The 22,192-nt window shown below is 41.8% G+C and overlaps 2 protein-coding genes across 2 annotated transcripts in view; one reads left to right on the forward strand and one right to left on the reverse strand.

Annotated features, from left to right (window-relative positions):
• The first annotated feature begins 465 nt into the window (after positions 1–465).
• Positions 466–15,311, forward strand: atrip (ATR interacting protein). The gene is made up of 18 exons (XM_080462365.1): positions 466–736; positions 2,666–2,970; positions 4,404–4,492; positions 5,031–5,201; positions 5,284–5,396; positions 5,882–6,027; positions 6,142–6,240; positions 7,087–7,195; positions 8,774–8,956; positions 9,963–10,218; positions 10,353–10,397; positions 10,540–10,718; positions 11,471–11,607; positions 11,722–11,813; positions 12,907–12,993; positions 13,072–13,150; positions 13,232–13,453; positions 14,768–15,311. Exons 2-18 carry the CDS (start codon positions 2,667–2,669, stop codon positions 14,830–14,832), a joined length of 2,376 nt encoding a protein of 791 aa, XP_080318491.1. The 5' UTR covers positions 466–736; position 2,666; the 3' UTR covers positions 14,833–15,311.
• Positions 14,898–22,192, reverse strand: part of trib3 (tribbles pseudokinase 3) — an 8,009-nt gene continuing 714 nt past the window's right edge. The window contains exons 2-4 of the mRNA XM_080462372.1: positions 18,367–18,648; positions 17,958–18,250; positions 14,898–17,519 (exon numbers count right to left, since the gene is read on the reverse strand). Of these exons, the coding sequence (XP_080318498.1) occupies positions 17,036–17,519; positions 17,958–18,250; positions 18,367–18,648 (1,059 nt within the window). The 3' untranslated portion in view covers positions 14,898–17,035. The remainder of the gene's footprint in view (positions 17,520–17,957; positions 18,251–18,366; positions 18,649–22,192) is intronic.

Below are 22,192 nucleotides of genomic sequence, written 5' to 3' on the forward strand. Positions count from 1 at the left end.
AATAAACTTCCACTCCGTTTTATAATAGATGTTATGAGAAGAAAAGATGTAACCACACTGTGAAACAGATAACAGTGTGAGCAGAACAGATTTGGAGTTTTAATTTGGAGTCTTCCTTTAGTGGCCTTATTCGTGTAGAAACATTTCAGTTTTTGTCACTTGAATCTCATATCTTCATACTCTTGTGTTTAAGTCAATTACAAGCTATTATTTTATTGCCACACGTTCTGTTTTCATTAAACTGTCTGTCCTTTTAGCTCGTGAAAAAATGTATGCACTTTTTCCCTCTGTTGATGACGTAGGTTTAATCAAAATGTGCCACTATTCCTTTAAAGCAGGTTTCCTTTTTACGCGAATACTGCAGTTTGTCTCTTACGGGATACTGTACGTGACAGTGTGAGCAAATGGGCGATTCTGATTGGTCAACCCGTGAGTGCTGGCTTGTGATTGGTCAGATTATTGGCTGTACTGAAGCGGGCTGAGCAACACTCTTCAACTTCATGCTGTTTATATGCTGATTAAACAATTTACTTACGCGCTTTCACCTTTTAATTCGAGTCACAGGAGACATGTGAGGGATCGCACTTTCGAGAAATCGCTTAAGTGTTTCAAACGAAGTGTTTCGAGGACTTTAAAATTGTCGTGACTGCGAGAAAGCTCACTCTTTAGGGGGAATCACGGCTAGCTGTTAGCATTGAGCTAACAGGCTTCGGGGGCGACGGCACCGAGTCAGAAGGTAACACGGACACCGATTAACGCCTAACACCTGTTCACCTATTCTTCCCTTCACCTGGTCATCCGTTCATGTGGTCATCTACTTGCAGTTCAAGGGCCGATATATTTATACACGCAGTATCCTGTTTCAAACAGTGAATATGGCAAAGCTACAAATCGTTGCCATTTCCCGCACAATTATCTCTAAACGACGAAGTAGATGGTTGATGATGAAGATTTGGATGCTTTGCTCTGTAAAAAAAAAAAAAAGGTGTCTGAATATTACTGAACTGTGGGCAGGAGCCAAATAGCTCACACAAAGAAAATAGGGCTGAAAAAGTTTGATTAAAGTTACTGAACAAGAAAAAAAATGACTCAAACCTGGTGCATTTGAATTGTTTTGTATGAACTGCTTATCTTGTGTTGACCAACCTTAATTTTCTAGGGAAATTGGACGGTGTGTGTGTAGACTGAATATAATACAAGTCTGAAAACATTCACAACGAACCATCTATTGATTCAACTGTAGGGCACTCACAGGTTTGTTAAGGAAATATTGACTCCTTTTTAAATCAATGACAGTTTCAAGGTGACTCTTTGCTAAAGTTCTGGCATTGTTCTTCAACAGTCCTGTCTTTTAATGCCAGAGTTATCAGATTACAACTTTTTTCTATGGTTTAGAGATCTAGACTGCAAGGATATTAGTGGTACACCTGGACAATTCTACTGGTGCAGCATTGTCTTTGAGATCCACTGAAAGAGATGATGTCTGCGCGTGAGCAGATGCTGTTACATAACCTTCATATGCTTTTTAATTTATCATTGGTGGAATCGTCTCAAGTGTTTCCGACATCATAGGCACTAAACCAATCCTCAGTCTTTACAGATGCTGACTTTGAGCTGATAAAAAGCTTAATATTATTTTTGGAGGACTGCTTACGCCGTGCCCTTAATTCAGCTGAAGTTAGACTCGGTTCATTTAAATGTGCTGTGGCCCAAAGAAAAAGAAAGCAGCTGCGTTTTTTTTTTTTTTATGTGCACATTATGCTTCTTTTTTGCATGATACAGCTTTTAACTGGCAGCTGTGAATTGTGCAATAGACTTTGTTTTTAATACGCAGTGTACCTGAGCCCATTTACAGACTTTCACTGCAGAATCACATCTGTTCTTTATGCACTGCCACTTCAGAGCCCAAAGATTAATAAAAAAAAAAAGTATTTACTTTCTTTTATATCCCTTGCATGCAGCGATTCAGATACTTTATGTTATATGTTGACGTTACGTACGGTTAATTGTGCGATCGACTTTTGTCTTGCAAAATGCTTCTGCGTTTTGTATTTTCTGGGTTTTATCGGCTTTTTTAGGATTTAGATCTAAGAGTGCATTTATGTAAAATACAAACTATATTATGCGATTATAATAACTTGAATAAGGTGTGCATGTGTTTTAGTTTTGTATACTTTGAGTGTTTCATGCTACGTTTTAGTTTTTATTTTTAATGTTGGATGGATACTGTAGGAGGATGAACAGTATGTGTCCTGCACTCTTGTGTTGTAAAACTGAAGTCCAGCCATCCCCAAAACGTGATCTGCAGAAATATGTGGGAGGCCAATTTGAAAGTCCTCACGTTTGTGCAAAGCACTTCTCACTCTTAAAAATACCAGCAACGTTATGTAATTCCCACAGTTTTGCCACATACAAAAGACTAAAAGTTCGATCTTAAACGGTCGGGTCTATATTTAGGATTTGTCTCACTCCAGAAAATAGCTTCAAGGTGATAATAACTTCTTGTCGTCGAGTCAGTTTCTTCTTTATTAGTTTCGAAGTTTATTATAACAGATGATCAGATATTCTGACAACTTGTACAACACGTTAAATAACCGATAAGTTCTCCGACAGCAATGTGAACTTGCAGTTGTTAAGGAGTGCTTGTACTCTTCCTCCTCCTCAGCATGAACTGCCCTCCCACGAAACGCCTTCGTGGCCAGGACGTGGTCACCCCCTTTGATGACCCGTTTGGTGATGACGAAGACTTCACTCAGGACGACTTGGATGAAATCGACATCATTGCCTCGCAGGCCGTTACCTCAACTTCAGTGGGCTCTGGGATGGGGTCTGATGCAGGAAACAAAGCAACCAGGTCGACGTCAGCGGCGCAAAACAAGCCTCCGAGCAGATCGACTGCATTTCAGAGCAAAGCGAACACGTTCGGGGTCAACAGAGGGAATGCTGGGATATCGAGCAGGATGCCTCTTGGTGAGTTCAGGACAGAAAGTGTTTATTTTTGATCATCATTCAGTGGGTTTAATTTTCCAAGACATCATCGATTCGCCTTGATGCCAATGAAAATAAACATCACAGTCTCTCTGAAAAAAAATAAAAACCCAAACAACACATGTAGTTTTATCCCCTCAGTCCAAAACTGGCAGTGTAAATTCTATCTCATCTATTCCTGTTATTGTTTTTTTTTTTTCGTTCTTTCTTTCTTTCTTTCTCACATTAAGAGAATTACAGCATTTCTGGCTCCTCTTCTGGCACAGTCTGTTCCTGTGTGAGTGAGCACGATCCAAGTTTGGCTTTGGAAGTGTAAAATTCAGTCGGCGCAGATAACAGTGTTATCTAACAGTGGTGACTAATGGAGATGATAGATTTACACTGCAACATTCCGGTTCAATCTCTAATGCTGCAATCTTTCATTTTGATCACATCTGATCTAAAAAAAATAACCTTGCTCAGTCTGCGGCCCTCCAGTTAAGTCTGGTTGGGTTAAGCTTTTAAGGCCAAAGTAAATGTCTTCAGTCGAGTAATGAATGTATTTGAAAGCATTGAGGTGGATTTAATATAAGTACTGCAATTTGTCACTCAACACACCTGTAACCTGGACCAGTATTCAAGTTAGTTGTGCAAATAGCCTGACCAGCCATCACACGGTCAGGCGATCATCTCATAACCATGGCATCTGATACTGGGTCTAAGGTAGCAAGTGAATATCTTGTCTTCAAAGCTGATGTGTAAAAGTGTGAAGAACTGGCAATTGTAAGATTTTGAGAGAGTTTGACGTGAGATAAATTGTCATGGCTATTCCTCTGGGTCAGAGAGTCTCCGAACTTTCAGCTCCTCCAGTGTGTTCCATGTCTGTGGTGGACAGTATTGACAAAGAATCATCCAAGAAAGAAAAAGCAGTAAACTAGTCAACAGGTTCAAAGATGGCTAAGGCGCATAAGTTGGGAGGAAAAGATGCCTGAGTGGTCTGATCCAAGAGACGAGCAACTGAAGGCCCAATCTGATTTGATTGCAGGAATAGTTATTAATGGCCAGGTGTGTGCACGTTCCTTATCTGCGGAACAGATGGCACCAGGATGCACCATTAGAAAGAGGCAGCGTGAAGGTTTATGTAAATTTCTGTTCTACCACCCATATGGGTTTTACTTTGAAATGTACCACATACCTGAGCAACATTCATACACGGGAACATTGTCTTTTAACAAGATAATGCGCATTGCCACCAAGTCAGAATTGATTTGACGAACACATCAACCAGTTTGAGTTGTTGACTTTTGGCCTCTGAAAACCTCTGACTTCAATCTTCAGAGGTCTACTGGTGTCCACGCCTTGACAGGTCAAGATATCAGTCTATTTCACTTTGATGTACTACTTTAAAGTACTGTGTTTATTCTTTTGTTTATCAGAGTGTAACAGGCAGCAGCCGCAGCTTGGGTCTGACAGAGGAGACTCCGACAGTGTGCTGGAGGCTCAGCATGCTGAGCTGAAGAGGAAGGTAAGACTCAGGTTTTTCTGTGGAAATCGTTCTGGAGCGCAACATCAATGGCTTCGAACTGGACGTTAACAAACAGGCAATCTCATGCTCCCACAATGAAACCCAGAGCATATGTACAATTGGCATTAACCATGTTTTTAACTTGTGGAACTAAACGAGAGTACCATTTAAAAAAAAAAAAAAAAAAAGTCCAGGGATGCAGGGGAGAATATGTGAACTCCATCCAGCCCTGACAACGATTTAAATCACTGGCCAGGCCACTGCACCTTAGTGGGTTTAATGGTTTGTTTTTTGTTTTTTTTATTAAACTTTGCCTAACTTTACAATGTAAGCCTTTATATAATTTAAAAAAAAATTTGAATTCAGCTGTAAAATCGGGACATTTTGCATTAAAACTAAGGAACGCTTGCTTTTTGTCGCTGCGCTAATTGGTTTTTACATTTTCCAAAATTCCCAATGTATTTGTAGTGTGGTGATCAAATTGTCAAGTTGTGGTTCAATATGAGATCTGAGTGGGGTTTTTTTTCTGTGTTTTTAGCTGAAGGAGGTGGAGGAAGAGATTGTGTTGAAAAGCGGTGAGATTCGAGTCCTGAGAGACTCGTTGAAAGCAGCTCAGCAGGAGAAGGAGGCTCAGAGGCAGAACCAGGTCCTGCTGGATGCTCAGAGGCAGAAAGAACAGAGCGACAAAGAGAAGGAGCTCAACAAGAAGGTGAGGAAGTAGAAGAAAGAAACCCCTTCATGTGCAGGCTTGGCGATCCTCGGAGTAACGCTCGCATGTCGTTTGCACACAGATTCAGTCTCTGCAGTCTGAGCTACAGTTTAAAGAAGCAGAGATCAACGAGATGAAGACCAAACTGCACAATTCAGACAGAAACAAACTGGGCTCTCCTCCACCCAGGAACAGGTCCATAACCCTGACCCCTTCAGCATCACCAACATGTTTGATTGTCTGGAAAATGTTTTTCTTTTTTTTTTTGTTGTTGTTGTTGGATGAAACTGAACTTGGCTTTGTCGGAGACACAACTCTGGCCTCAGTAAACTGATATATTTATGATGATCGGTCCGACTGAGACCTCATCCATCTGTTATAACCACTATTTCATGTCGGGGCCACAGTAGGAGACCCTTCCTTTACCCTTGTCTATAATCTTTATTTGCAGGCTGTTAGTTTTACTTGTGCTGACCTCTAATTTTTCTCAATGCAACGTATTAGATTTGTATTTTTTACGTGTTTTGTGTAATTTCACTAACACAGTCCAGGTTATATCTTAGTTTAGTCTTCAGCTGTGATTTCCTGAATCAACTTAGAAGATTTGTAAAAGTGTGTTTACATGAAATGATGGTGATCTGCTTAATTCTAAACAGATAGTTGGTTTTCTCCTCTCTTAGCCCGAGGATCATGAGTTCTCTTGCCTCGAAGCGTCATGGGAGTGGCAGTAGCTCTTCCTCCCCAATAGGAAATGGGTTCCTCACCAAGGAGGTGTTTGAGGCTCAGGTATCCTCCAGAACAACTCCAGTAAAGACAAAAAAAACCGGTGCGTCGCTTTATAATGGCTGTGAAACAGATTTTCAATTATTATTCAATCATTAAATCTCCATTCTTGTGTTTATACTGTACACGGTCTTATGTATGTGCGTTTGTGTTTTAGCCGATTGTGGATCGTCCAGCAGCAGATCTGGTACCAGGTCAGAAGCATCTCGTCCAGACCCCTTTCAGTCTGTCAGACCTGCTCACCCACAGCACAGAGGTTAGTCACTCTGCAACACAGAACAATACTCACAGCTTCAGAGGGTTAACAGTAATTAAATTAAATGCTCCTCTTTAAACTAATGCTTCTAGTATCTAACAATATAGCAGCATAGCTATGGTATGGTAATTTAGATTAAAAACCTCAGACCTTGCACGTGTTTTTAATTGTCCTGTTTTAACTCTAAGAAAAATCTGTTATTCTTCATCCAGCTATTCATCTTTTATTAACTTTATCCAAAATAAGAGTCCAGGGGCCAAAGCTCGAGGCATTTATCATAGGGTTAAAAAGACACACACACACATATGCGAACGTTGGCATCACTAATTACCTTCGGAGACATGTGCTTAGATTTTGGAAAGAAACTGGAGTACCTGAGGGAAACCCTACGCAGGCTCAAAGAGAACATCTGACTCCAAGTCTTCTTATAGTCAGGCCCGCCTCCACCTTACCGCTTCAGCTTGTGATTCTGTGCTGACCAGGTTTCCCGATCTACACCCCCCCCCCCCCCAGGTATTTACAGTGTAAACCAAAATGTACTTCGATTAAGCAAAGCCGCCTCACTTAATGGTGCAAGTGTTGACGTGTATATCATATTTTCATGTAAACAAAATACAAAGCATATTGGGCTTTAAAATGTCAATAATCTCTCTAAATCTGGTTTTGGTTATATGATCAAATAAATTGGACGTGTCCATGAATACAACAACAACTGCACATGCACATGCAGACAGACTCACACTGGGGGTTCATATTGCACAGCACCTTGAGCTCGAGCGGTATGTGGATTCACATTATAAAAAGTGATTTTCATGACCTGGGTGTTTATCCTGTTTTCTTCTTTAGGTGGCGTCCTGCTGGGGTTGTTGCTGCAGCAGCCTCTGTCTCCCAGCAGCCTCGGTCTCTCTCATCTGCTGTCTATGAGTCTGACTGACATCAACCTGACAACATCCAGGTAAAAAATAAATAAATAAAAAATCTTCCTGTAACCGTGGCAACATTGACAATGAAGTATAGTTCAATCCAGTAAACCTCTCGATCGACAGGAGAGAATAAAAAGATTTGAGTCGAGCGAGTCGTTTATAGAGCAGTCGGTGGTCGTATTGGTTCAAATATAAGATTCCTTTTTACAAGGCTCACATTTAGAGGGAATAAAGGGGTTGCAGACCATGTATTGTAAAAGTACACACATCTATCATGCAGCCCTGTTCCTGCACGTATGATGGAATCTTTTTCGGAGCAGTTTTGTGCTCCAGGACAACATGTGGAGGAAGTTTACTTCTGTCAGTGAGACTCTTTCCAATCAAACTTCACAAACACTGATTTGTCCCCTTGTTGTTCACAGTGACAGATGTTGGGGTGTAACGGAAAAGAAAAAAAAACTGCGTTTGATTGGCATTTTCTATCTGAATCAGATAGTTCTGCATGTTTTTTTTCCCCTCAGACTGATGACATAAGGCTGAAAAGATAACAGCTTCTTAGTGTAGTCTGGGTTCAGGCTGAACTACAGTTGTTCCTCAGCCCATTATATGAATCTTTTCCACCAGCCCAGACTGCTTTTAAACTCGGTATCAGAGTATCATGTTGTGCTCTTTGGAGACTTCCCGCGCCTTTAGCTGAATAACAGCCCTTCTTTCTGTCTTTATGTTTCTCGGTCAGTCGTCATTCCCTCTCCTTCTTTGTCGGTAAACCACTTTGAGGACCGCCGTGCGATTTTCCCTGACTCTTTGTGTTTTGCAGACTCTTTGTGCTCTCCGTCTTCTCACTCTGCTCTCAGTGACGGCATATTTTTAGCAGCTTGACGGTTATTACAAGTCTCAGTTACATTGAGCACCATCAAATTAGAATTACTGGCATCACATTATGTTTATTGACGAAGACGAGCTCTTTTGAGTCTTTTTCCTTACACCCTGAATATAAGATCACCTCACTTTTGTCAGAACCATTTCCCAGAATAAAACCTTGTCTGGTGTTTGAACCAATACAGTATAATAATAGTTATGGGCACATACATGTTGAATAACCTATATCCTCAAATGAAGGGATGTATTGTCCTCTCCAACTACTGCTTAAGGTGAAGGCATTTGGACTATCAGCTTCAAAATCGTAGAGATTTGAGAGATTCAGTTCTCAGTTGCATTATCTTGACCTTTGTTTGGAGGCTTAAGCTCGAAATGGAAAAAGGCTTTTGAATTTTACGACATCCAAAGAGATGCAGATTGTCTTTACCATACTGCAATAAGTAATCCATTAAAGAATAGTGTTGTCTTCCTCTTCATGTGGTCACAGCGTTTAGCAGCTATATAAAGCAAAACATGGCATTTGGTTCATGACTTGATATTTTGCAGCACTTATTTGTCAGCAACTGCGGCTGAGACGACATTTACTGGTACCTCTCATATGTTGTGACACACTTTTATCTCAATCCTGGGACTTCTCTTCACTACTGTAGCCATTCTTGTAGCAGTAGTTTTACAATCAATTTTAAGACCTCGCTCAGAAAAAGTGATGGTTTTTTTGTGTGTCGTTACAGTCGACTCTCACCTGGTTTTATGCTTCGCTCTGACGCGACAGCCAGCGTCACTGGAGCACCCAGAGCGGCTCTGAGTCCAGTCCAGAGCCTGGCTGTTACTGGACTCAACATGCTGAGTCAGAACCAGCCAGCAGCTGGGCCCAGCAGCAGCAGCAGCAGCAGCAGCAGCAACAATAATAACAGGTATTTGATAAATTCTCCCCACTCAACCTACCAGGCCTGTGGCCTCCAGTGACATCTCCTGGCCAGCTGATGTAATGGCATCTCTAAAGTGTTCACGCTCGGGTGCGTCTCAAAATATTAAGACTTTCGTCATAAACTAAATTGTTTTGTCAGTTATTTATACACTCACTTTAAATTTTAGTGATGTCATGTGGGAACTGTGTTTAGGAGATTGATAAATAAGATGGTTTAAGCATTTTAAAGTTAGTATTTTTTACTTAATCTGTAATCAGTGGCGAAATAAGACTCATCTTACTGCAGGCTGCTTATGCTCCTGAAGTTTAGTTTAGTTCCAGGGGCAAATGTTTACTTCACTGTCCTGTTAAAACCATTACTGCTGAAAATCGCAGCACTCTCACATGTAGCTGAACTTATTATTTCTGATTTACTCAAACAGACTCGTAACATTCGATGATCTACTAACTTCAACTGACGTTAATGAATTAATCCGTTTTTAAACTGACCCACACAAGGCTGACAATTCAGCTACAAAACAAAAGCACATGTACACATTGTTCAGGTGGGACACACTGAGAGAGAAACAGAGGAGTTACTTTATAATTTACTTTTTTCTTTTTGTTATAGATATTAGTTTTGAGGTGTTGTTTATAATGTCCTGTCATTTGGGGTCTTCACATTTCCTTGTTGATGCCAAAAGATCTTCCACACAAGCAAGACAACATAACAAATGCTTCAGAGAATGAATAACTACAAACTGTAGGGCATACATAGAGATACTTTTAGAAATTGGGAAACACTGCTGCTTCAGTACATCTTATTTGTTGTAATGGTTGCGGGTAAATCAAATGTTTACATTGCGTATATGCACAAATTATAAAATTTTTCACAAGACAATTTGATTGAATAAAAACAGTGGACCTGACTCACTTTTCCTTGTTTGACACAAATCGCCGATGTCCCGATTGTTACGACCACTGATATATTGTTTTGAATGACTTCTGCCCAGGTCGTGTCCAGGAGCCGTGCTCATTCTCCCTCTCCTGGACCTTCACCTCTCTCGGCTCTGTCGGGCCCTGGACTCGCTGCCCTCCGCTGACGGCGGTGGCTCAGACTCATCCGCTGGCGGCTCGATCCCAGCAGGCCGTGCTGCTTCAGCTGGGATCGGAAGACCTGGGGAGACCCGTTTGCCTGGCTTCAGCAGGGAGGAGACTGGTTTAACCGCTCTGAGGCTCCTCTATCTGCTGCTGGCTCACAGTGACGAGGTGAAGGCAGTGCCTCTACAGATTTGCCAAATGTTACTTGAATTTCTCCCAGCACTGTTCAGGTGATTTTTAGAAGCAGGCGTTTGAATTTCTGCGGCGCTGACCTTTTGACCTTTCTCTGATCTGCACCTCAGGTGGTGGAAGCGGTGCTGTCAAACAAGAGTGACACAAATAACAAGGTACAGACAGAAAAACAACACAGACTGACACCACAGGACAGACATCAAATATAAAATCTGTGAGGGGTTTTTATATTGTGGTTAGTATTATTTGTCACTTACATTGAGTGCGTTTATTAAAATTCTCTCTCTGTGGTGTTAGGTTGAATGTTTTGCTTCAGGTGTCGGCTTCAGCTCCCAGAATGCCTTGCTGCAGTCGTTGCTGCGCTTGTGTGATCCGGGGCTCGGTGGGAGCAGCTCTCAGGGGGAGGAGATCTCCATCAACGCCATGCGGACGCTGTGTGTTCTCACAGAAAGGACGCCGCAAACACACACTGACAGGTACACGGCGGGATATCACCCGGTTTGAAATGTACCAATGACTCATTCAGAGAAAATGAACTTCCTGAGAAATGATCACCACAGTCGTAACTTTATTTGATTTGATTTAATTTATAAACTTTATTATCTGCCTTTATTAAAGTTTTCTTTAAAAAGGCCCCAAACAATAAAATACAACACATATTTAAAACACACTTAAGACACAAGTCCGGACATTTAGGAAATGTTAAACGGCAACATGAAACAGCAGCTGATTTAAAAAATTTAATAAATAAATAAAAAATAAAAGAAATGTATATATATATATTTTTGTTAGGAGTTGTCGTGGGAGTTGTCATCTTTTTCCAATTTCGTCTGTCTCCTGAATCCAGACCTTAAAATAAAACAAATAGCTGCCATATTCTGAAGTCTTCTGCCGTCGGCTTTACATAATAGTGATATTGACCATTTCACCTGATCATGGTTAACACATGAATCAATTCTAAAAATATTGTTGTCAAATGTTTTGAACCTTTACATGTTGTTTTTTTGTTTCCTTCTTCAAACAGGCCTAAAATTTCATCTCATATTCCGTAAATTTGTCATTTCAAGTTGTTTAATTTTGTTAATTTGGACACAGTTGCTTGACTTTGGTTCATCTTATAATCTTATGCAGACATACTGTATGTAGTTATTACATTGTATTTGAAATGCTGATCTCTTCCTCCGTCGAGATCACGGCTGAGCTGTCGTCCTCTGTCCGTCTCTCACAGGTTGCAGTGTGTTTTGCAGCGGGTGTGTGTGTGTGTGTCAGCAGAGTGCCGGTTGCAGATGGTTTTGGAGTGTGTCGGCGTCCTCACGTCGATGTGCGACCACCAAACGCCGGCCAGGCAGCTCTGCTCTCAGCACGGTAAGGCGCTCCATGCCACAACAGCACAGTTGGTACTTCTTATATGTTCATACAGCTGAACGTCAGCATCTAATTTTGTTTTATTTTTTTTTATTTTTTTTTTATTATTATTAGACCCTTGTATTTTCCTGAAGTTGCTCCAGGTAATCCGGACCAGACCAGAAAACAGGGCAACACACACAGACTGCGTTCTGCTGGATCTGAAGGTACTCTGCTTTCCTTTCTAAAGTCCAAAAACATATAATTGAGGATCATTGGTGACTCAGATGTGATCGTTTCTCTCTCTCTGTTTGTACTGTGATGAACCGATGAGCTGTTCAGGGTGTACATGCCTTCGATTGGCAACAGTGCCCCACGACCACAAGTTCTATGAAGCAGTATTTAAGGTGGATGAACGAATGATACTAGAGTACAATGAGATTTATTATAGTTGGCCCACAGCAAGACTTACTGGAATTGCAGGTTACGAAGTCATACGAAGGGCTACCAGACTAGAAAGTTGTGAATAATAATTTTCAAGTCATATTCTTTGTACTGACCAATAATGACGGCTGAGTCAGGTTCCCAATAAAAAACAAGATTTATCAAAAAAACAAACGGTGACCAAAAAATGGCACAATGAAAGCAGGTGAGTGCAGAAAATATCGGCTTAAATTAATTGACCCTGACCTTTTGTATATTTTTGTGTCTATGTGTGTATTTCAAGTGAATAATCAGTATTTGTTGGGCAATTTTAACAATAGACCATGCAAGATGGTCGGACTAAGTGACTTAAAAGAAATTTTAATCCCTTCATACACTATTTTGCTTTGCTGTGAGTTCAGTTGGACGAGTAATGCCAACAATTCACACCATCATTTGTGATGTCGGTTCAATTTCCCTCTGCACTTTTGTAACGCATTTACAACAGCTGCTGGTTTCGGGTGGGGACCTGCACCTCATTATTACAACCCACAAGACATTTTCCTTGAACCCCAAATACATAAAAATACTGTACATTACTCTCCAAAACTCTCCATAACAGCTGGATTTGAATATTAGGTCCTTTGTATACACACCTTCCACCTTTTCAGATCTGTTTCTGCACAGTGAGTAATTACTCAGAATTAATAATCAGTCTTTACTCAACTTCTAGTCGAACTCTTCAGTGGCTTTCTTGAAGTTGAAATCCAATCTTTACGAGTTAAAAAGAGAGTTCGTCATGACTCTGTTGTTGCTCTGATAAAGCGAACGTCGAACGTTTTCTTTATTTGAGGATTGACAACACTTCGTCAGTTGTTTGTTTTTGTTTTGTCTCAGGTGGTTCGCTTGTTGAGCAGACTGATGACTCAGAGAGCCGAGACCTGGACCTCGAGTCTACCGAGCAACTGTCTCTGTAACACGGAGGTAGATTTCTCCGACTCTTGTCTGCTCTGTTCAACCTTACACTCAACTTCTTATTTGACCCAGTGGTTTCTGTCACAGCTGGTCCAGACGGTGGTGATCGTTTTCCATCGCCAGTGGCTGGAGGTTCGTGGATCCGAGGGTCCAACGGACTCGGCAGGTCCGTCCCGCTCCAGACCCTAAAGAAAAAGCTTCGTTGTGGGGAAAACCTTTATCTCACCCAGCCTCTGTTTTCCTCCAGTCTCGACGCCGCCCCTGCAGCGGCGCTCAGCCTCCTCCGGGCCGTGGTGGCGCGGCATGGCGGCGTCTCTGCTCAGAGAGTGTTTGTTGCTGCTGCACTGGCTGCTGCTGCATCACAGCAGCTTCTCGGAGAGCTGCAGGCCGCTGCTGCACATGTACGACCAGGTGATCCCCGCGGTGCGAGACACGCTGAGGAAGATCCCCGAGTTGAGCGAGAGTGAGGGTACGTACACACACACCCACACACACACACGTTCACTCTGAGCTTAGCCATAGCTGATACTTAACCCTAACCTCTACCCCTTGTTAACTGTAGCCTGACCATCAAATGGACGTGTGCAACACATAATGAAAAAATAAATGATAGAAAGACAATTTGGCCAAAGTTTCAGTAGGTCATTGGATGTTGAGGTTGTTTGGAACCAGCCTGTGAGATGGACTTTCCAGGATATTCTTAATTAAATCTCATGTTCGTACTCCTTTCAGTTAATAATTGATTCAAAGGTGATCCAAACTAAACTGTGTGTATGCGCCATCACCACTAATGAAAAACAAGTTCACACTCCAGTCAATGTTGTGTGGGCTGAAGACCATCTTGTAACAGCAGAGGTGGAATATTTTATGGATCTGCTGTGTGCGCGCACATAAAGCTGCAGCTTTTTATATCCCAAACACCACCTGGTGACACCGAAGTCTCCTCTGAAATTCTATCTTCAGCTCGATTACGGTGTTGGTGTTGCGCCTCACGCTCCCCGAAACGACGTCCGAGTTACATTTTCTTTGCATACATCCGTTAAATAATGAACGTGGTTTGCACATCCTGCAGATTTGAGCAAACTAACGCTGCTGTTAGGGGCAGAACGCGCAATGTGCTTCTACAAACCAGGCTGCATCATCAGATATTTAACATTGTTTCACAGAAGACAAAAGGGACATTTCATGTGAAAACACTCGGGATAAAAATTTTTGTTTTTTGGCACAATTCCCATAGATAAAAGACAAAAAAAGGACCAATGTGTTTATTTATAGAGGCCTACGAATGTTTACGTCTGAACACACAACGTCAGGTGAACTTTTCAAGAAGAGCTGGTTTTACTATTTCCTTTGAGTCTCGATGTTATTTCTTCACGCACACCTCCGTTTCGACGTGACTAACTGTCACCTCTCCCCGCTGACGATTAGTCACCAACTACTAAAATTAGTGCCGTTTATTTTTTCACTATCATATAACTGTGGCTTCTGTTTATACTCTTAATTGTGTAATAAAACTTGGCTTCTTTTACCACATTTTTTTTAAAGCTATTTCCTCACTATGAATCTTCTATTTAAGTCTGAGACTAAAAATCACATGCGTCCATACTTAATTGAGTAGAACTTGCAGGATCATGAATAAAAACGTGACGACAATGCCCAGCTCTCTTATCACACAATAGTTGATGTCCTGATGTAAGAGACGGTGATGGCTTCATTCGATCGGCACGCAGGATAAACGCCACGCCGCCGGGGGTCGGTTAACATGTGTGTTTCTGTGTGTCAGAGCTGGCGCTGGAGGAGATCTGTCGCTCAGAGGGTGACGACATGGACATCGACGCCAGCTCCTGATTGGCTGCTGCTGAGCAGACATTAGCCAGACGTTTCTGACGGTTAATTGGACAATTCCGAGAAGATGAAGATGTAACGTGGACCGTTTTCTCATCTGGACTTTCTGTTCATGTTTTGTTTTGTTTTTGTGTGTCCCCTCCCTTCGCCTCCTCCCCCGAAGGTCGTCACGACTGCAGTTGATTTCAGATCAATTTGTTCTTCACGCCTTCCGCACATTATAGAAATTGCATATTGCGGCTTTTCTGTATATTCACACAATCCCTCCACAGCTGCAGTTGCTTGGAAGAAATGTGTTCGAAGCATATTGCATTCATGGGAAAAAATTTTTTCTTTCTTTTTCTAATTGACGCTGTCGCACAAAAAAAACTAAGTTTAATGCCTTTTTTGTTTTTGTCCGATGCTAGAAGTTGTGATTAAACACAAGTGTGAGTCTGTATCTCTATGAGAAATTGATATTAAAAAACATTTCTTCAGGCTTTATTTAATTTATTTTTTTCCTGAATCACTGAAAACAGTTTTAGTGTGTTGACCCAGAATTCCCGGTCATGAGGCGTCACTGAAGATCATCCTGAAACAGATCTGGACCACTTTGCAGGTATTTCTCTAATCTTTAGTTGGCAACGAGAGTGAATATCTACAAAACAAGTTTGAGACGGAGGCTTTTTTTTCTTTCTTTTTTTACATTTTTTTATTTTACAAAAAAAAGTCTTTCTTCTCCAGCTGTAACTGAGCTCGCTATCACACAGCACACCAGAAGCCCTAATGCTGGGTCATAATCGCTCTTTCAGGCCGATAGAAACAACTTCAGTCCTGTTATCTCAAGATCATCACTTGGTTATTTTCTTCACCGCGACCCTGGTTATCACTGGATTAAATTCTCCGGGTTACAGTGATGCGGTGGAAATACTTTCCTCGTCATCGGAAATGAAACTTGCTGTTATTTCTGGTTAACGGCCACTTGATACGATGCAGCGAGTCCTTCAGGTCTGTGAGAACCAGAAGAGTCCCAGAATAAACTGATTAGATGTCCTCTTACATGAAGACTAGTCATCGGCGTATAACAAAACAAAAGTTATTTCAAACACAAAATGACCATACAAGGTTTTGATCTTAAGATAACAAGAAACATATTTTCAGTAACTGATGCGTCAGTGCAGGAAAAAAAAACACCGAAGCTGCGTTGAGTCGCTCCGGGTGATCTGTGTTTGCTGGTGACTTTTCAAACACTGACACATCCTTCTCAGAATTACAGGGAGGAATCAGAAGTGTAAACACTGACAGGAAGAAGCTGCGTCCCAGTTCAGGCCCCGCCTCTCTCAAGCGGTTTGTATTCAGATGGTGCGTTCAGGTAACGCCGTACATTGGAAATGTCCAAGGTCCAAGTTATTGAGGCTTTTGATCGCCACTTTTTGAGTCGAAACAAACTTTGTAAGCTATTAAAGTATGAGATTCTGTGCATGAAGACACTTTTAGTCCAGATGGGGTCTGAGGTCAGTCTGCCGTAATACAAATGGTTATTTTGAGAGAAGCAGGTTCAGGGTGAGGCGTCTGACAGCCGAGACGCAGCTACTGGGACATGAAAGGCACGCGAGGGTCAAGTAATCCAGGATCAGAGTGAGTCTGTAGTGTTCCTGTTCTCATGAGAGTTGACACTTGTAAAAAACCAACTGAGTGGCTGCGTAAATAAGTTCTGCTGATGTTTGTTTTCCTTGTCCTGAACTTGATATTAGGTTTAAAGGAAAAAAAAAAAGAAAAAAAAGTCAATTTACCAGAAAATGTTAGTGTTTCATTCTGCAACTCAAAACACATAAGATTTTTTATTTTTAATTATTTGAATTGCAATGATTCTTTAAATTCTATATTTGCAGATACGATCATTCACCTATTGACTGCGTCGTCATGGTGAACACGGACTGCTCCAAAACCTTTACAGCATCTTGACTTTTTTATTCTTTTTTTTTTAACTTTAACTGTGTAATTGTGCTTATTGTATCTGACATTTAAAAATAGTGAAAGTGGTGGTCAATAGTGAAAGTTGACTGACAATATTAAATAGTTCAAACTTGGTTTTACAGGTACAGTTTTGATTCATCATCACTCAGTTGGGTTTCCACGTGTGTGTGTGTGTGTGTGTGTGTGTGTGTGTGTGTGTGTGTGTGTGTGTGTGTGTGTGTGTGTGTGTGTGTGTGTGTGTGTGTATAACTTAATGTTTTTCAGTCCATGTTGGAACCACTTGGTCATCTTGTTTGCTCTGGGTGGTCGTGGGCGAGCCGTGCTGCGTCTTCTGCGCGTTGTGTGGCGCCGTGCACGGATTGGCGAGCCACGGGTGCATCAGCAGCTCGGACGCCTTCAGTCTCTCGGGAGGCGACTTCCTCAGCATGCAGCCGATCAGACACTTGGCCTGTGGCGACAGCCAGTCGGGCAGGCTGTAGGCGCCGCGGCGGATCTTGGCGAACAGCGTGGCGGGCTGCGTGTCCTGAAAGGGGTACCGTCCAATCAGCATGGTGTACAGAGTCACGCCCAGGCTCCAAATGTCCGCCGCGCGGCCCGAGTAGGACTTGCCGCCGTTGGTCAGCAGCTCGGGGCCAACGTAGGCGGGACAGCCGTGTCTGTCCCTCAGAGAGTCGTCCTCGTGGTTACCGTGCAGGAGGACGCAGTCGTCAAGGCCGAGCAGGGCGAGGCGAGTCCTGCGGGACATCAAACAGTAAGACTTTCATTTTCTGGTTTAACAGCAGGAGCGTTGGTAGTACCACAGGGGCATGAATGAGTTTATTAGTACTGTCAGTATTTATTGTGTCAGTCTCATGGACACTGCTAATTCTAACGCAGCTACTACAGAGATTCATTCTGAGGAGATACAATAATATTATAAACTTCATGTTTTTTAACAATAAAATTATTTTTAAGTAACCCTCAATGAGTGAATTTTATGGTTGACAAACTTAAGTAGGAAATTGTTAAATTATTTGTAATTTTTTTGCTCATAATGAACGATGATTTTTTTTCAAACTAGTTAATCATCATTGTTCATAATGAGCCTGAGCTGCAACTATATGATGTGAAAGTGTTCATTCTGCTCTGCAGTTTGTCGTATGATGTAGGAATAGTGCCACACTGGGTCTCACCTGTACTTGTCCATGAAGACGAAGCGGCGGAGCTTCAGGTCTCTGAGCACCACCCCGTGATGGTGGCAGTGCACGATGGCGTTGAGCATCTGCGTGAACAGAAGCCCCGCCTCCTCCTCGCTCAATCGCTTCCTGTCGCGCACGTACGCGTGCATGTCGCCATGGTGACCGGGCAGGAAGACGTACACGTTTTCTTGGCCAATCACCACGTCCAGCAGCCCGCAGATGTTGTCATGACTACCGACCCGCGCGTACGCCGCCAGGCGCTCCTGGTAACCTCGCAGAGGGAGCACCTGAAACCACGACAGGTACAGACAATTTATGAATATATAAAACATGACGTGGTCCAGTCAACAGGAACTATAAGGATGTATAAAAAAATAAATAAATAAAATGTTGCGCGTGTTACCTGGCAGGTGTACTGCTTCTCTGTGTGCGCATGCACAGCCCTGTAGGTGTTCTCCCGCTCGCAGCGCTCGAGAAGTACATATGGTCCGACACGGAAAGGAGATTGGCTCTGGCTGGTTTTCGGCGTGGGGCTCGTGGGCCTGAGGCAGGGCGAGAGGCCGGTGGACGGTGGGGGCGGGGCCAAACGGGCTCGTTTACATTTGAGCAAATTGTCCTGCGGCTCGTCCAGTAACCTCTTCAAACACTGCTGAGACCTGGCGGCGGCGGCTGCGTTCATGCTCATCTGTTATTGGAGAAAACAAGTCGCATGATTAATTTAAATACTTGTACTCAAAGAGCCCGAAGATTCAAGCATTTAAACACAAAATCCATCTAAGAATTGTTCACATTCAGAACCAAAGTGGATAATTAATTTCATTCATCATCATCTTCCACACGCTTCATGATGAAGTGAGACATTTTTATGAGAAACATCCTTTGTTATGTTTTTCCAAATAACCATCTGTATGAAGTGTTGAACCGTCTGTCACTGAGCAGTATGCAATTGATTACATTTTATATATATATATATATAGATATATATATAGATATATATATATTTATTTATCCAATTGATAATCTCAAATTGTAGCTTGATGTTGAAATATATCTCCAGTGTCGCCTGCTGTCACCCGAGCTGCGGATTATCTGGATTGTAATGTGAGACTTTACAGATTCAACCACACACCACCATTCTCTGACTGGGTCCAGGCCATGTTAATTATCTCACAAAGTAATGTTCATATATAGACTTCTTATATATTAATGGGCTGTAATAACATAAATGTGACACATTTGACAAATAATTACTGACTAGCAGTACAAACACTTTGTTCTAGTACTGTGTTAAACTGGAGTGCAACAAATGTTTTTTGTGGCTTTTGTGGTTCACAGGTTTTTTTTTTTTTACTTAAATGAAGATGACAGGACTTTCTTTGTTTGACATATTTTTCATCACACAACCTCAGAAATGGTCATAAGATAAATTTTTTGTAGCTTTGAAAAAGTTAGTTGATGTAACTCTGGTGACTTTCCTCCAACATGAGACCAAATTGATGCTTTCATGTTTATACTGAGAAATAAATGAAAACCACACTAAAGTGGTTGTGTTCCTGCAGAAAATTGTCTGCCGAGCCGATTGTGTTACCTACAGGCTTCACTACAGAGACCGTTGATTTGACTCTCAAACTGTGGGGATGGCTCCCTCTAGTGGCACCAAAACGGTACAAACGCAGCATGATTTAATAGGCGTTAAAATGCTGCTTTGTACACTGTAGATGTGGAGGATTTAAAAAATTTAAAAGAAATTAAAAAGAACCAACAAACAATCCTCATCTTAGGAGACAATATGTTTCTCTGCCCATGCTTAACTCTCTGCTGCTGTATTCTCATCCTGCTGTTGTTGTTAGTACACGCTGTAAAAAGTTTTGAGAGCCATTCACATAAACCCAAGTGACCGTGCTGCAGCGCCCTCTGCTGGCGACGCCGCCACAGAATCCCCCCCCCCCCCCCCCCCCCCCCCCGACTCCACTTAAAAAGGTTCTTGACTAATATGTTCACATACAGTAACAGGAGTTCTATCAGTACCGTGTCTCGGCGCGTCCTGCGTCGCCGCTGCTCACATGTTACACGCTCGACGTGTGTCTATAGGCTTCATGATGCAACTTCCTGTAAGCTGACAGGCGCCTCAGCTTTCAGATCGTTGCATCAGAGCACAACAGTTTATAGTTTAAACAGGCTTTAAATACAGTCAACAACCACCGCAGACAGTACGAGAGAGTGTGTGTGAAAAGTTTAGCTGTGACTGTGGTGACTGAGTGAAATCCTGCTGTGGGCCAATGTTGCTTTCACTGCTGAAACACTCTGAGTCACACAGTGTCAGCGTGGCAGCGTCATCCACCCCCATGGACACACGCACAGTGCGTCAGTGGTGTTTTGACATCTCCTGATGATTTCTCTATCACTTTCTGTTCCGCTCGCAGTCGGGGATCTGACTGTGAATAACGCTTGGCCCATCTCAGTCTGTTGAGACTCAGAAACTTCACACAGCGTCTCATCCGCCCATTAAATCATCGTGAAATAAAAATAGTACCTTGCATTTCACTTGAGAATTACTCATAGACATCAGTTAGTTTGGCCACCGTAACTTATCTAAAACGTCTATGAATGTTAAAGCTATTCTTTAATTTCTTAAGGAGTTAAGTACGTCATATTTGATTAATTTCATCAAAATCATCCCCGCAAATGTTTAAATTTCTCTTAGTTTCAATAAAATCAAGCATCTCATTAAACGTAATGACCCCCCCCCCCCTGTGAGATTCACCCATCATGTGCCTGAAGTGGTTGTTTGTCTTCAATAAGTTAATAAATAAAACACTGATGTGATCATAACAAAGTTAAACAACAATTCTGGAAGAAGAAAAAGTTCTGAGAATTCAGCTCGGATTCAATGTCATGTGTTTTTTTATCCACATACTTGATGTTCAAGCAAAGCTACCCCCCCCCCCCCCCCAAAAAAAAGTTGATTTAATTACATTATTTATTACTTTTTCTGCACTGTTTGAATTCCTACCTGCTAAATAATGGCATGACTGTTGTTCCTGAGCGCTGGCCCAAAGATTCAGACGCTCCCTGTGACTCAGCCACTTTTTAAAAGTCACTGTTGTGTGTATATTTACTTACATCTCCTTTAATCTCGTGTCTTTTGTTTACAGTTTGTTTACAGTCGCCCCCTTGTGTGTCTGCCTGCGTCAATCCGCTCTTTGTCATATTTGCATTGATGTTTTCTGTTACATTCATGTGTTCACAACATGTGTCTTAAAGTGGATAATCCATCTCCAAACCTGACCCGCTTTACTTTAGTTGAAGCGCCGAGGTCTTTTCCAAAGCCTGCAGCTGTGTGGTACTCTTTACCAAAATAAAATAAATAAATTTGATCTCAGACAAACTGACCTGAAAGCTTTTTGGCCGTATTGAAGACATTTACATGTCAGACCTGGAAGACTGTGGCCAGTCCCCGTAGACATGAAAATGTAATATTTATTACATTTTCATGTATTTTGAACAAACTTTGTTCTTAACTCGTCGTCCGTCTACGAGGACTGGCCACAGTCTTCCAGGCCGGTCCTCGTAGACGGAGTTAAGAACAAAGTTTGTTCAAAATACATGAAAATGTAATAAATATTTCAACCCAATCCTCCAAATGTTCACCTGTGGCGAACTGAACAAACCGCCTCCGGACTGACCGCAGCGCCTGAAGTCTTTCAGAAATAACATTTAATGCATTAACACTGACCTCACATAAAGGGAGATCATTATCACAACATTTAAATGTTCAGATGAATGTTACAGGATGTACAGTTGTTGCCCGCTGATAACAACTGTACAATAATTACAACTTAGACTTTGTCCATGAAAAGCACATTTCTAAACAATGAATGCTCATTCCTGTCCAGCAACCATAAAAACAAACAACATAGCGAGTTGGGATGCTTTCCGTTCAACATTATCAAATCTAATAAAATCTAAATTGTGCTGTTGCCTGCAGGATTTTGAAAGACTAAAGATTACAACATCTCTCCTGAAAACTAAACACATAACTTCCTGTTTGGGGCAGGTTTTTAGAAATATGTTATTGCCCAACCTTCATGTATTTCCACTTGAATCTTTTGTTTCCTACGTGGTGTTTGTTTGTTTGTTTATTTTTCATTAAAATTGATTCCTTTGCACCTGTAAAGCCTGGGTAAACACAGTAACCTGTTTGTGGTGGGTGAGCCTGGATTAAAGTT

This window comes from Lipophrys pholis, assembly GCF_963383615.2.
Source record: "Lipophrys pholis genome assembly, chromosome: 4".
Lineage (NCBI taxonomy): Eukaryota > Metazoa > Chordata > Actinopteri > Blenniiformes > Blenniidae > Lipophrys > Lipophrys pholis.